Source organism: Pseudochaenichthys georgianus, chromosome 1, assembly GCF_902827115.2.
Source record: "Pseudochaenichthys georgianus chromosome 1, fPseGeo1.2, whole genome shotgun sequence".
Taxonomy (NCBI): Eukaryota; Metazoa; Chordata; class Actinopteri; order Perciformes; family Channichthyidae; genus Pseudochaenichthys; species Pseudochaenichthys georgianus.
In genome coordinates, this window is record NC_047503.1 from 38,867,861 (window position 1) to 38,881,825 (window position 13,965).

Consider the following 13,965-nt stretch of genomic DNA (forward strand, 5'->3'; position numbering starts at 1 on the left):
GACACTGAATTGTTTTATTGAAAAGGTTTGCTGGAACAGTTATTCGTAGATTCCAAACAAAACAAAAAATCACATTTTCTAAGCACATTAAAAGGTACAAAAAAAGTAAAGGGCTGCACAAACCTTTGCATAGGACTAAACTCTGCAGAAGAAAAAGCTTCAATGCATCAAATTCTGAATTAATATATGTAACGTATAGCCTATGTTCATGCAGTATAGAGCAAAGCAGAAAGATAAACTGTTCTAAGAAAACATCTCAGAAAAGTCCAGTGTTTAAGACCTTTTAGAAGAATAGCCCAGAGTTATCATCACTACATTACTGCACTGTTTCAGGTTGTTATTGCTGAACGGTTACATGAGTGTCAATTCATTTACTGCAGTCACTTTGACACCACTGTCATGTATGAAATATATAAAAAATATACGTATGCAAGACCATTTCACACACATCACCCCAATGCATCACCTTATTAAACATCAGTTTGTAATAAGAGGTTTGACTGTAGGATTAAATATAGCGTCAGGGCAAGTTTAGCATGACACGAAGGATACAGTTGATCAGTTTACACTAAAGTATTTAATAGGTCATCTGCACTGTCGAATATAGTGTCATCCAGCCGCAAATGTCACAATTGTAGTATCTGCAACTTGGAAACAAACTAATTACAATTATTAATTTTAATGATTATATATTTAGTACTAAAATGACATTTTAGGACATAAATGATGCACTTTCTGATTGAGAGTTAGCTTAGCTTATTAAGCTAAATATGAAAATACAGATAGCAGCCGGTTAGCTTAGCCCAGCAAACAGCCGGAAATGGGTAGACAGCTACTCTGGATTTGTCAAAATGTGACATTATCGAAATAAAAAAAAAACATCAATTAAAATGTCAAATAGCAAGGGCTAGGTACCTGGCTACTATTAGCACTGAGCTGTTGCCAAGCAACCACAAGCGGCCACTTTAGCAAATAGTCTAACTCTGTATCACTAGGGATGAATATATTTAATATATCAAACTATGTTCTGAATGACTTTTTTTAAATACTTAAGTCGTATAAAGTAATGTAACATAAACTAAATATGCTATTATTATTATATATGCGGCCTAGTTTGAATGTATCCCAATCGGGTCATGGGTCTCACCGGTAGGCGAGGTAACAACAGTTCCAACTGAGAAATATCCAGGTAAATTACATAACTCGATGTAAAACAGAAGATTATATTTTTCAGCACGCTGTTTTTTGTGTGGAATAAACAAACGAGATATGAGGTGTTGATATATACGCTTTTTTTAGGCTTTGGGGTTGCTAGTAGGTGGGTTTTGTTACGGTTGGGGAGAGCTAGCTAGCGTAAACTGTTTCACCTCCTCTCCAATCTTTGTTCGAAGCTAAGCTAACCGGCTGCTAGTTGTTACCATATGTTTAACAAGAATGTGTTATAAATCTTTAATTCCCCACCAGAAGGCAAACATTTTCCAAAATGTCAAACTTTTTAAATGACAATCAGGTTCTGCTTTCACTCAAGAACATGCACACAGACAACAACCACTAAAAAAAATAACTCCGCTTTGTGTATAGGTTTTTGCTGTAGAAGGCAACACTGTTGAATGCAGGTTCAAAGTCAGCTGCTCTGTGAATGTGATCCACAGCTCAAAACAAACGAGGAATTGCAAATAATATTTACCATCCATCATCTTTCTGCCTGACTCTCACATTGTACTTCTTAAATGTCAGGCAGAGAAGACATGCTGGTGTCCCCATTTGAAAGGATAAGCGGGACAAACACTGCTCCCAATGTCAAGGGTAAAGATTATATTCAAAGTACTATTTACATACATACAGTTTATATGTTGTCGAAAAATAACCATTCTATTTATTAAATTAAAAGTAACAAAAAGCAGATATAGTGTCTCAAGTTAATAAAACAATTATTTAAAGGTAGAAAATATAATTTAAGTAGTTGTATATAAAATACACAGCTGTGCAAAAAAAAGAGACAAAAATAAAACTATGCATGTAAAGCCAGTTTTTCAACCCTCTCTGGCCTTTGGTCTCAATGTTTTATGATCCCTGTATGTTATATGATTTTTAATTAAATCATCTTTATTTAAAAGGGGACCTATCATGCAAAATGCACTTTTTGATGTCTTTTATACATAAATATGTGTCCCCGGTGTGTCAGGGAACTCACGCAGCGTCAGAAAATAAAACCCTCTCTCTTTTACCCAAATCTCTAAAAACGGGGGTACAACGGAGCTGATCCAGATTTGCGTCCGATATGACGTAATATCGGAAATGTGGACCCACGGCACTATCAGAAAGTTGCTATCAGAAACAATGCCCGGCTGTTTTGGATATGGTCGGTGTTTACATTAGCATCGCTAACACTCAGAGCTAACCTGTACTGCACAGAGCATGTGTGTGAAGAAGCAGTAAATAAAAAGGAACTCACCTTGTGGTATAACCGGCAAGAAAGAAAGCCTTTGAGCTCCATACTGTTTCAGAAATAATCCTTGATAATCCATGATATGGCGTTTCATCACGGCAGTATTTAGTTTAGACAGTAACCTCTGCCGGGTCCCGCATGAGCTCAGCCCCCTCCTTTTTTATTTGTTATACATATTTTATTTTTTTAAAGCTTTATACCCAAAATCAGCACTTTTGAAACAGGAAGTGAAATAGAGGGATATGAGGCATGGCTGGAATGGGTGATCTGTTTGGTATGTTTTATATATCTGAGACCTATGCTATTGCCTACAAATAGCATGATAGATGCACTTTAAGGATTGACAAACGCATTTTAAATATCTTCCAAATGGCCATAAAAGGTTGAAAGACTTTGCCCAAAGCAATAAAAACAATAATACTCTGCATTTACATATATAGACCTTTCAGATTCAAGATCTTTAATTAATAATTTTGTGAAAGCATATAAAGAAAGTGAACTTCTTCTGTTTCCGATGTCCCCCATTACACTGACATGGGGATCATATTGCTTTAAAGTGCATCAAAGCTGCTGCAGGTCTCCCCCTCCTCAGACCAGACTGAAGCCCTCGTACTGCTCCACAGCCCGGGTCAGGCGGCGATGCAGGATCTCTTTGGTCTGGTAGCGGGGCATGTCCAGCAGGTTGTAGCAGGTGTGGGCGACCGGCAGGTAGTGCTCCTCCGCTGTGGTCGACTGGATCACGATGCGCATGCTCTCCATGCCGTGGATGGGGATACGGTCGCTGCCCGTCAGGAACACTGCAGGCAGGACATAGAGGGCAGAGTTGCAAAAAATAATGTTTTGTATAATTTATATAATGCTTGTAAACAAAGTAAAGTATTATAATTTAATCCATGACAGCCTGATACCATGCAATGTATTGGTTTGACCTTAAACCCCAAATGTGTTAATTTTCTTGCTCATGGACAGCTTGACAGTAACTAGGATAAAACCTCTATCCTTTACAAGATCTCTCTTCCTTCTCTAAGACTAATGGCGGCAAAAACAACGTGGGAAAGTTGCTTATTTGCTTTTCCACCTTGTGACACACAGGATTGATTTACCACAGAGATCTTGAAATGATTGTCAACATGTTAAGTCTTTTTGTCGAAGCCAAATGTTTGTGCATAATTGTCATGCACGAGGAACAAAATGCACACACAGTATTCATAAGTTGTCTGAGAGAGAGAGTGTGAGTATTAAACTGTCATGCACATTGAGCAATGAGGCGTTTAAATGCTTACATAAAAACTGCTTCTTCTGCTCCAGAGGGAACTCGTGGAAAACTTCCCAGAACAATCTGACTGTTGGATGGGTGGCTGTATATTCCCCTTTGTACACAGCATTCTGCGAAGAGAAAATATTTCAGCCAAATTTAGAATTATTGCCTTGAATTATCTATATAACAATAACAATCACTGTACTGTCCTCCTGATGATGTTTCTAATCAAAAGTAGGCAGCCAGCCAAACTCCCAAATAATGGACGCGAGAGTCAGGATATAGCGTTAAGCTCCAGCTTTACTATGGACTCAATGGACATGCCGTTACAGCAAAGGAGTAAAACTAAAATAAAACAGACATATACATTGAATTAGTTACACAGAACGGATGACATGCTAAAACATCCAAACAACTCAAATAAGTTGGCAGAACAATCACTCTTATGTTTCCTGGTATGTCATTTCTGCTGTAGGACATTAACTCAGAGCAGAGTGACTCATTGTTACTACAAAATTATACGTATAGCACTTCAAAACCACACACTGACCTTCTCCATCTCTTCCCAGTTGTAGTTGTTGTTGCCGACCACCATGGCCATCAGCTCAGAGGGCTGGAACAGCGACAGGATCTCCCCGCCGCACACCTTCAAGAAGCCTGAAGAGAAGGCTGCATACTCGTCGCTCACCGAGTCCGAGAACATGTAGCTCAGGTAGGCCTCCACAAACTCTTTCCTGAAAAACACACCGCCACACACACGTTAAGTAAACATTTAGAAATTGTTCCTCGCAGCAGCTGCATCCTCAAATATTAGTTTATAAGGAAAGAGTCAGACGTCAAGGTTGTAAACATTCACTTCCTTCTTTTGTGTGTGGGTGAAAGTATGTCAGTTCTTCTCTAAATACAAGAATCAAAGCATCAGTGAGGTGTTAGAGCAAGTAAACAAACATTCAATATATATATACTTGTAAAGTATATATATACTGCTCTTGTAAAAGTCTTTAATGACATCCACTTAAACACAGACAATCTCAGTGCTGCGTTTGACACTGTTGACCACAGCATATTACTCGACCGACTAGAAAACTGGGTGGGACTTTCGGAAACACTTCCAAATTGGTTTGAATCCTACTTAAAGGACAGAAACAACTTTGTTTCTATAGGTAAATACACATCTGAGTTGACAAATATGACATGTGGGGTTCCTCAAGGCTCCATCTTGGGGCCTCTTCTCTTTAACGTCTACATGCTACCACTGGCTCAGATAATGAAGAACAACAAAATAAGTTACCATAGCTATGCAGATGACACACAAATGTACGTAACAATTTCACCAGGAGACTATGCTCCAATTCAAACACTGAGTAAGTGCATTGAACAAATCAATGACTGGATGTGTCAGAACTTTCTCCAATTAAACAAAGATAAAACTGAGATAATGGTTTTTGGAGCCAAGGCAGAACGTATAAAAGTTAGCGCTGAGCTTCAGTCTGCAATGTTCAAAACAACAGATAAAGCCAGAAATCTAGGTGTAGTCATGGACTCTGACCTGAGTTTCAACAGTCACATTAAAACAGTTACTAAATCAGCCTACTATCACCTAAAGAATATATCTAGGATTAAAAGACTAATGTCACAGCATGATTTGGAAAAACTTGTCCATGCTTTTATCTTCAGTAGACTCGACTACTGCAATGGTGTCTTCACAGGTCTCACTAAAAAATCTATTTGAAAGCTGCAGCTGATTCAGAACGCCGCTGCTCGAGTACTCACTAACACTAAGAAAGTGGATCACATCACTCCTGTTCTGAAGTCTTTACACTGGCTTCCTGTGTGTCAAAGAATAGATTTCAAAATACTGCTGCTGGTTTATAAAGCACTGAATGGTTTAGGCCCAAAATACATTTCTGACCTCCTGCTAAACTATGAACCATCCAGATCTCTCAGGTCTTCAGGGACTGGTCAGCTTTCTGTCCCCAGAGTCAGAACTAAACATGGTAAAGCAGCGTTCAGTTATTATGCTCCAAATATCTGGAACAAACTCCCAGAAATCTGCAGGTCTGCTGCAACTCTTACTACTTTTAAATCCAGGCTGAAGACTTTTCTTTTTGTCGCTGCTTTTAATTGAACTATTCATATCTTAGACTGCACTGTAACTTTTATCCATGTATTTTTTCTTTTAATGTTTATTTTATTAGCTTTTCTTTTTAATGACTGATTTTAAATGCCATTTTCTTAATGTCTTTCATTTTTTGTAAAGCACTTTGAATTGACTTGTGTTGAAAAGTGCTATATAAATAAACTTGCCTTGCCTTGCCTTACTTTTAATTGGTGATGAATTTTGGCTACATATTTATCACCATTACTTGAAATCTGGTGACGGGACAACACCTAGTTTTGTGCGATGCATTGTGTATACTCTCTCTTAAAAAGGTCAAAAGTGAAATATTTACATAAGTCCCGTAGACTGGAAGTTCTGTGTGAAAGACATTGCAATTTGCTACATTTGTAAAATGAAAAGTACTGAAGGTCCATCTTCTTAAATGTAGTATTTACCCATAATGGATCATACTACCACTAATCTAGAAAACTGTCCTTAATGAAATGATGAGTTGCAGTTTTATGATAACATGCCATCAAAAGATACCGGTAAAACAGGAAAAGCTACGAAATAAGGAAGCAAGCAAACATTTATAAAGCCTGAAAATGAACTTTCAGTTTAAATTAACATCTCTCCTCCAGGGTTCAGATGTTTTACACCGCAGCAGCTACAATGTTCTGTTAATTTTGTTATAATGTTCGTATGGAATTGTCGAGGGGATTTTGCAGGAACATCTTAGCCTCTCTTGCCATCTGTTTAGCAGTCAGACGTGCCGACACTACCCCTACCCCCCCAAAAACTCTCTGTGGACTCCTCAACCTAACACAAGGTCAAGCAACAGGGATGTTATGGTGGAGACGAACACGCTAAATGACACTTAAAATACAGACATTTTAGTTTTCTAAATTTTCAACATGGAGAATGACCTTCAGTTGGAACAATAGGACACAATCTGCCAGCTGTTTGAGCGACCTGATAATCTCAGCACTGGAAAAACAACAGAAATTAAAAGCCCAGAATCATCTGTTTGTCTTTTAGACCTGGACTGAGTGCGGAGCATTAAACAAATTAATGGAACAAGGTCATTTAAAATGGAACATCAAGTGAAGAACAGGCTGACACATTTATTTAGAAAAATATCTAATCTCCTTAAATTGTTGCATGAACTATCAACATTTATAAATAAACTGTATGTCACCTGTTGTTTTTGTCCACGCTGATGCTCTCTCCTCCGGGAACGAGCTCTTTGACTTCTGTCATCCCATAATTCTCTCTGGTGATCTGAGACATGAACACAACACATGATATTAAATTAAGGTTGTGTACGTTTTTACATTTGAGGAGGGAAGTGTAGACATTTTTTTATGTCAACAAATCCCATAAAAAGGCGTTTACTAACATCTAATCTCTGTAGGAACAGTTTAATGTGCTCCACCATTTGCTAAAACACGCTTAAAAATGTGTTCAACATTTTTGCAAACACAGCGATTTACTTTTTTAAATACTTTTGTTAAAAACGTCTCAGTCGTTATGTAACATCAATGTGCTTAAATAAATGTTAGATAAATACAGCCACACATTTAATTGTATTCAGAAGCCCACAACTGAAGCATTACACTCATGTGTCTATGTTCGTTTTAATCTGTGTCTATGTTGTAGACGTATGTATTATCTTTTTAAATTGTGATGTGCTGCAACCCATTTTCCCCTCGGGATAAATAAACGAATACTACTACTAAAGCAAAACAATATAACATCAGCTGCTTTTAATATTATAAGTATCATATTTGTATTGGTGACTCCAAACCTTTTGTGATTGGTGGTATCACCCACTTTAACACTCTCAGGTGAGCTACATGCGAATTCATCTGCAACTGAAAACAGTCCCCAATAAAATACAACTCTACATTTGTGACACGTTCAAAAGAAGTAAAAGATGATTAAAATACAGTCACAATCTTGGTACTGGGCTTTTAATGTGATTAATTGACGATACACACGCACATGTGTCAAACTCAAGGCCCGGGGGCCAAATCAGGCCTGTGGTGGATTTAATTTCGGCCCGCAGGATAATTTTTAATTACTAGATCTGGCCTGCTGGTATATTGCACGCACACCTTCACTCCATCCTGAGGGTCTCCTCCGCTCAGAGCCTGAGCCCAAACATTGATGACCTTGCACCCGAGATGAGATGCCAAGTATCTGCTTGAACTAGCATCACAGAGCAGCAAACTGAGTTTCCATGGATGTTTCCTTCTGCACTTTCTCTCTCACGACAACAGGGCATGTTTGGTTTGTTCTTTGAGGGAAATTGTTTTTTTGAAGCTGTTGTTGGCCTGTGGAAAAATGTAATCATAAGAAATGACACTGGAGATAGAGCCATAAGAAATTAATGCAACTGATTATTTAATGTTTAATGTTGTTTTTATAGGCAATAACTTAAGCTTTGTTAGTTCCAGGTTTAATATGTGCAATAAGTTCATTTCAATAAGTTCTGCAATAAACATTGAACCAGTCCGGCCCTCGACTAGTACCCATTTTTTTATTTTGGCCCACTGTGTATTTGAGTTTGACCCCCCTGACTTAGAAGGATAAAGGTGAAACAGTTTGAACACACTTACAGCAAAGTTGAGAAGAAACATCTCCTCCACATCACCTCCTTCGTAGTCCAGAAGTTGTTGTAGACTCCTGCAGAAGAATAAACAGAAACAGTCAATATCTGAAAGCAATAATATAATCAACACGTGTTGTGTGGCACTGGAAACACACAGGCTTATTAATCGTATTAGTGTAGCGGTAAAACAAACAAATGAAGATGTCAAGATCAGAATCACCATCATTCAAATATATTCACCGCATCATAAGTTAAGAAACTAATTTGGTTATTTCATGTGAAAGTAGCTTCTTCATGCATATCACCAACATGCATAGCTGAGGACTTGTTTGTATCGTTTTTAATCTTCATTTCAGAAATATCTGCAACACTCTGATATCAAACATCTGTGGTACTTTATCCGACGGTTCATTTGAGTCGCCTGCAGGTTTAAATCTGACCCTGTTTGACTTTTAAAAAGGCATCAGCTATTCCTGTCCTACAGCTGCATGGATCAAATAGAAATGTACTGTCAGATTAAAAGTGAGGGGCTGACATATTAGCTAATAATAATGCCATGCCACCCCAGGAAATGACTCAGAGGGAGTGTTTGGTTAGTTTCCCTGCAAACATCATGCTGGATATTTACCGCCAAAACACAGGAAACATGGAAAGAAGAAGTGTAGCTGGCAAAGGAAATGATAATTAGGGAAAGAGGATCAAATAACATTGCTTTAAAGTTTGACCCCGACTAGAGGTCATTTAAACAATACAAAAATATTCAAACAACTGACGCAATTATTTAAACAATGTCTTATCTCTTTATTGTCTGTGTGAGGCAGCCAGCATCCTTAAACTGCTCGAGCTTTAAAGACACAATAGGTGTTTATAGTCAAAATATAAAATATGATTGGATATCTAGTCCTTTAAGGAGGTGTTGTCTCTAATAGCAGCTCAACAGTCTGCACAGCCCTTCTTTTTTCTTTTAGATAACTAATCTCAACATTGACAGTAAACTGGACACTATCGGGCACAAAGGAAATGCTTCAAGCTCCAAATTCAATGAAGAGGCGTTTGCCAGTGGCAGTCAATTCCACTGCTCTTTTAAAATACACTGGTTATGTAATGTTTCTTTATGATTTTACGCTATTTAGTTACCTGTGGAGCAACAGATATCAAGAGTTTCTCTCGTAGGTTAATTTTGCTCCTTCTTTAGAGAGACATGGTATTTTAAAAATATGCAGATTATGCATTATCCTATCATATATTACACATTACCGGAGCAGAAATCTGCACATTCACTAAAGCCAGGTTAAAAAAACTGGTTTTCTTTTGTCAAGTTTTAGTCAAAGTTGGAATTGGATGTCTTTTATATCATTGTATACACTTAGGGGAATACATGTTCAATAAATCAGGCAATAAATGATATCCAGGGTTCATACACTTTTTCATCAATTACTTTTCCATGACCTTTACCTCATTTTCCATGACCAAACAAATTGCTCTTTCTCAGCGGTACCACTGAAAATGGTTTATTTTAACATGGAACAGGAAAATAAGGTCTGCATATGAAACATGTCGTGCCTATCTAAAACAAATCAAATAGGCTAACTAGCTTCTTCACGCTAAAGCAACTAAAATCTCTCACCAGCAAAACACCTCGTCAGTTGAATGCCATTTTACGTTTCATTACTATACGATACAGTATTTATTATCATTATAATATTACTATTTCGGAGATTAGATAAAATATAAATTATATTTGATGCAACTTTAGTTACATTTCCATGACTTTTCCAAAACTTTGGGAAAAATATTGTTTTCCAGAACTTCTCCAGGGCCTGGAATTAGCATTTTGAATTTCCATGACTTTTCCAGGTTTTTAATGACCGTAAGAACCCTGGATATCAATCTCTCTCCCCCCCTCTCCTTCCAGCTCAGACGACACTTACCTGGCCTCGGTGGGGGAGAGCTCCTTGAAGTCCTCCAGCGTTGGCGCCACATCGAGCAGCTTCTTGTAGAGAACCAGGGGGAAGTGGAGGTCCACCACCGTGGAGTTGTAGATGGCCAGACCGCAGATGATCCCGATCAGGTGAAACCAGTTCTGCTCAACAAAACACTGGAAACACACATGAGGACATTATTTTACTGTTGCCTTTCTGTACCTGTCTAACATAACTGAAGACTTCTCACATCCTACAAGTAAAACAATGATATACAGGCAGAAAAACATTTAGTTCCTAAATGAAAAATGGTGCTGTACATGCTTTTCAATTTCAAAAATGTCTGTCAAAAATAACATCTAATACTCAAGCTTGAAAAATTATTAACTTAATAATTGAGCTTAATGGTGAGCATGTCACTGAAGATAACATGGCCATAATTTCAATTTGGCATTGAATAAAAATAAAATGTTTTCAACAAGTTCAGTCAGACAACTCACGTGTTTCTTAATATGTTTATTAGAAGCAGCATATAGTTTGAGTTTGGCGTCTAGGCTCGGGCCTCATCACTCCACAGATTTACAAAGAACATTGAGTGATGATTAGATAACTATCCCCGAGCCTACAGGTGGAGCTGGGGTGGAGGGGGGGCAGGCAAGCAGCAGCAACATGAAACACAGCAGCAGGAACATGAACGCAGCAGTAGCAAGTGAACACAGCAGTGGCAGCGGCATAGCGAGGCAGAGGCAGGAAGACCTGGCAGCTTAAATAGAGCACCATGTTTAGGAGAATGTGTTTGGTTGGTTGTCAGAGGGACGAGGTGTGTCACGTGTTAATGTATGATTGGTGCTCGAGTTGACCGCCTGAACTAGCTCGCAGGCTTCGCTCCATTTAATATAATAAATAAGAAGCAATCATAAAACAGATTGACCTTGCACATACAGGCAAAAAGGTAATGGAAATTGGCTGATTTTTATTTCATTGCTGGATCGCTTGACTTCGTAACAAGTGGTTCCTAAAGTTCATGGACATTTGACTTTATAGAGACGAGTCATTTGTAAACTGACATATCACTAATGGCAGTAGCTCTTCCTGGAATTACACTTTCAGGTCAAATAAAAGCCAAAGTACTGGCGATACACTAGATTACTAACTCCTATCAAAAAGCAACCAACCAAACTCGTAAAAAAGGGTTATTTGAGTTACTTAAATACTGTTTCAAAACTATAAATTGCCTTTAAATAACTCCACTCAGCTTTGCATGCAAATACGTTTAAGAACAGAGTCTTTTTACATAATTAGCATGTACTACAGTGTTAACTCACTTTGTCTGAGAACCACAGCAGGTTGGACTCTTTGTAGTGCGTGAACATTCCATAAACAGGATCCATCAGCTCCTTTAAGAGCAGCAGGAAGAACTCTTTAGTTACTCCACCTGCATCCACGGCCTCCTCTCCATCAAAGATCACCTGCAGGAGGAAGAGAGGACGTCACAGACGGTAGGGGCTTGTTTTATTTGATCTAGATGACTGCACGGCAGTGACCTTGTTAGGATAAACTCTCACCTTCAGAGGTTTCTTGAGATCCACATCGGAGTACATGGTGAGCTCACGTAGTGTGTCACTCACTAAATGGTCCCTGCGCACATGGAACACCAAGTAAGGGTTCCTAGCAAGGTGGGGTTCCAGCGTGAGCAGCATAAAGACGTTGTGTAGGTTTGCACCGCTCACTGCCATCTGGGTCACACAAGAAAAATGGAAGATAGTTAAAGTGGACCTATCATGCTATTTTTGAATAATATATTGTAGGGTCATACCTATATAAAACATGTCTGCAGGTTTTTTTTTTTAAATACCAAACAGATCATGCATTTTAGCCATGCCTCATTTCACTCTATTTGCTCTTTTTTAGCCCTGTTTTTGCAAGGGCTGAATCTGAGAAGTCTTCTTCGCTGCTTTTGTGGCAGACTACAGCGCCACCTACAGGCCTGGCATATGTACTACAGCGTCTCCAGCGCTTTCGAACGGCAATGGCCGTGGCTGTCTCCTCCTGATAGGTGGAGAGTTGCCCATATAGGCGGAGCTCCTCATTTCTGACGTCAGAGAATTTTCGAATCTGGATCAGTCTGTATCAGATCCGTTGCAGCCCCGTTTTTAGAGATTTGGGTATGGAGGAAAAGAGAGAGGGTTGTGTTTTCTGACACTTGGTGAGTTCCCTGACACACCGGGGACACATATTCATGTATAAAAGACGTACAAAAGTGCATTTTGCATGATAGGTCCCCTTTAAGTTCCATAAGAGAATACAAATACATAGTGAGTGCAATCTAATTAATTTCACACTGTGAATTAAGGAGAGACACTGTAGATAGAAAATAGAAAAAAAAATGTCATCATAATAAAACTTCCCCAGTTGATAACGTACATAAAGACAATTGTTTTTTGAAACTTTATATGTGAATATGCAAATTAAGCATTATCTAACATTCTATTACCGTTTTAAATGAAGGAAAAATCTACCTGCATTTGCAGCTCGGCGTCTGTTTGCAGCATGGTTGTCTTGGCTTGAGCGTTCAGTATGAACGGGTAGGCACAAAGGTTCACTGAGGGGAAGTCACTCTGCAAGGGAATCAGGAAAATCATTACTACACTAATACCATAGAAATAAATCTAATCTAAAATGTAATTTTAGATGTTAAATAGAGTATTTAATCTGAATACCTGCGAAGGGGAGGATGATTGTTTCTATAAAACAAAATGAGGAATAGCAGTCACTTGATTTGAAATGAAAACAAGGTCACGAGCAGCAACTGTGATAAGATTAAAAAATCCCTCTGGTGTGTGTGTGTGTGTGTGTGTGTGTGTGTGTGTGTGTGTGTGTGTGTGTGTGTGTGTGTGTGTGTGTGTGTGTGTGTGTGTGTGTGTGTGTGTGTGTGTGTGTGTGTGTGTGTGTGTGTGTGTGTGTGTGTGTGTGTGTGTGTGTGTGTGTGTGTGGTCTAGCATTACTATACTTGTGGGGACCTAAATCTGTTTACATAGTCACGTGTGGGGACTGGCTTCCCTTGTGGGACAAATTGGAGGTCCCCATGAGGGGGATCATTCATTTTAGGGTGAAGACTTGGTTAGGTTTACACTGTGTACACTGTGTGTTGGCTCTCAAAACACAGCTTAATCATCATCTAATGCGCGCGCACACACACACACACACACACACACACACACACACACACACACACACACACACACACACACACACACACACACACACACACACACACACACACACACACACACACACACACACACACACACACACACACACACACACACACACACACACACACACACACACACACACACACACACACACACACACACACACACACACACACACACACACGCTCTGTCTATCTCATCCCTCCCTTGCACCAGTGTTTGTTTAGCGGATGTCAAGTAACAAGGAAGTGAAATGTTGTGGGAGACTGTCAGCACTCACAATGTCAGCTTTACTCAGAAACCATTTGAGGTAGTCTTCCTGGATGTCCACCAGGTTGGTGATGTCAGGGATATAAAAGCGGTTGTACTCCACATGGCGGGCCTTTAGGTTAACCTGGTAGCATGT

The 13,965-nt window shown here is 39.0% G+C and overlaps 1 protein-coding gene across 2 annotated transcripts in view; it reads right to left on the bottom strand.

The window, feature by feature from the left end:
- herc3 (HECT and RLD domain containing E3 ubiquitin protein ligase 3) overlaps positions 1–13,965 on the bottom strand; it is a 24,381-nt gene continuing 10,416 nt past the window's right edge. Inside the window, exons 14-24 of one of the 2 annotated variants that reach the window (XM_034086551.2) lie at positions 13,840–13,953; positions 13,065–13,088; positions 12,864–12,962; positions 11,910–12,080; positions 11,670–11,813; positions 10,354–10,520; positions 8,430–8,496; positions 7,007–7,089; positions 4,258–4,441; positions 3,733–3,835; positions 1–3,246 (exon numbers count right to left, since the gene is read on the bottom strand). In XM_034086551.2, coding sequence (XP_033942442.1) covers positions 3,038–3,246; positions 3,733–3,835; positions 4,258–4,441; positions 7,007–7,089; positions 8,430–8,496; positions 10,354–10,520; positions 11,670–11,813; positions 11,910–12,080; positions 12,864–12,962; positions 13,065–13,088; positions 13,840–13,953 — 1,365 coding nt within the window. In that variant the 3' untranslated portion in view covers positions 1–3,037. Of the gene's footprint in view, positions 3,247–3,732; positions 3,836–4,257; positions 4,442–7,006; positions 7,090–7,992; positions 8,145–8,429; positions 8,497–10,353; positions 10,521–11,669; positions 11,814–11,909; positions 12,081–12,863; positions 12,963–13,064; positions 13,089–13,839; positions 13,954–13,965 lie in introns of those variants that run through there. The other variant, XM_071203535.1, reaches the window with a different exon arrangement.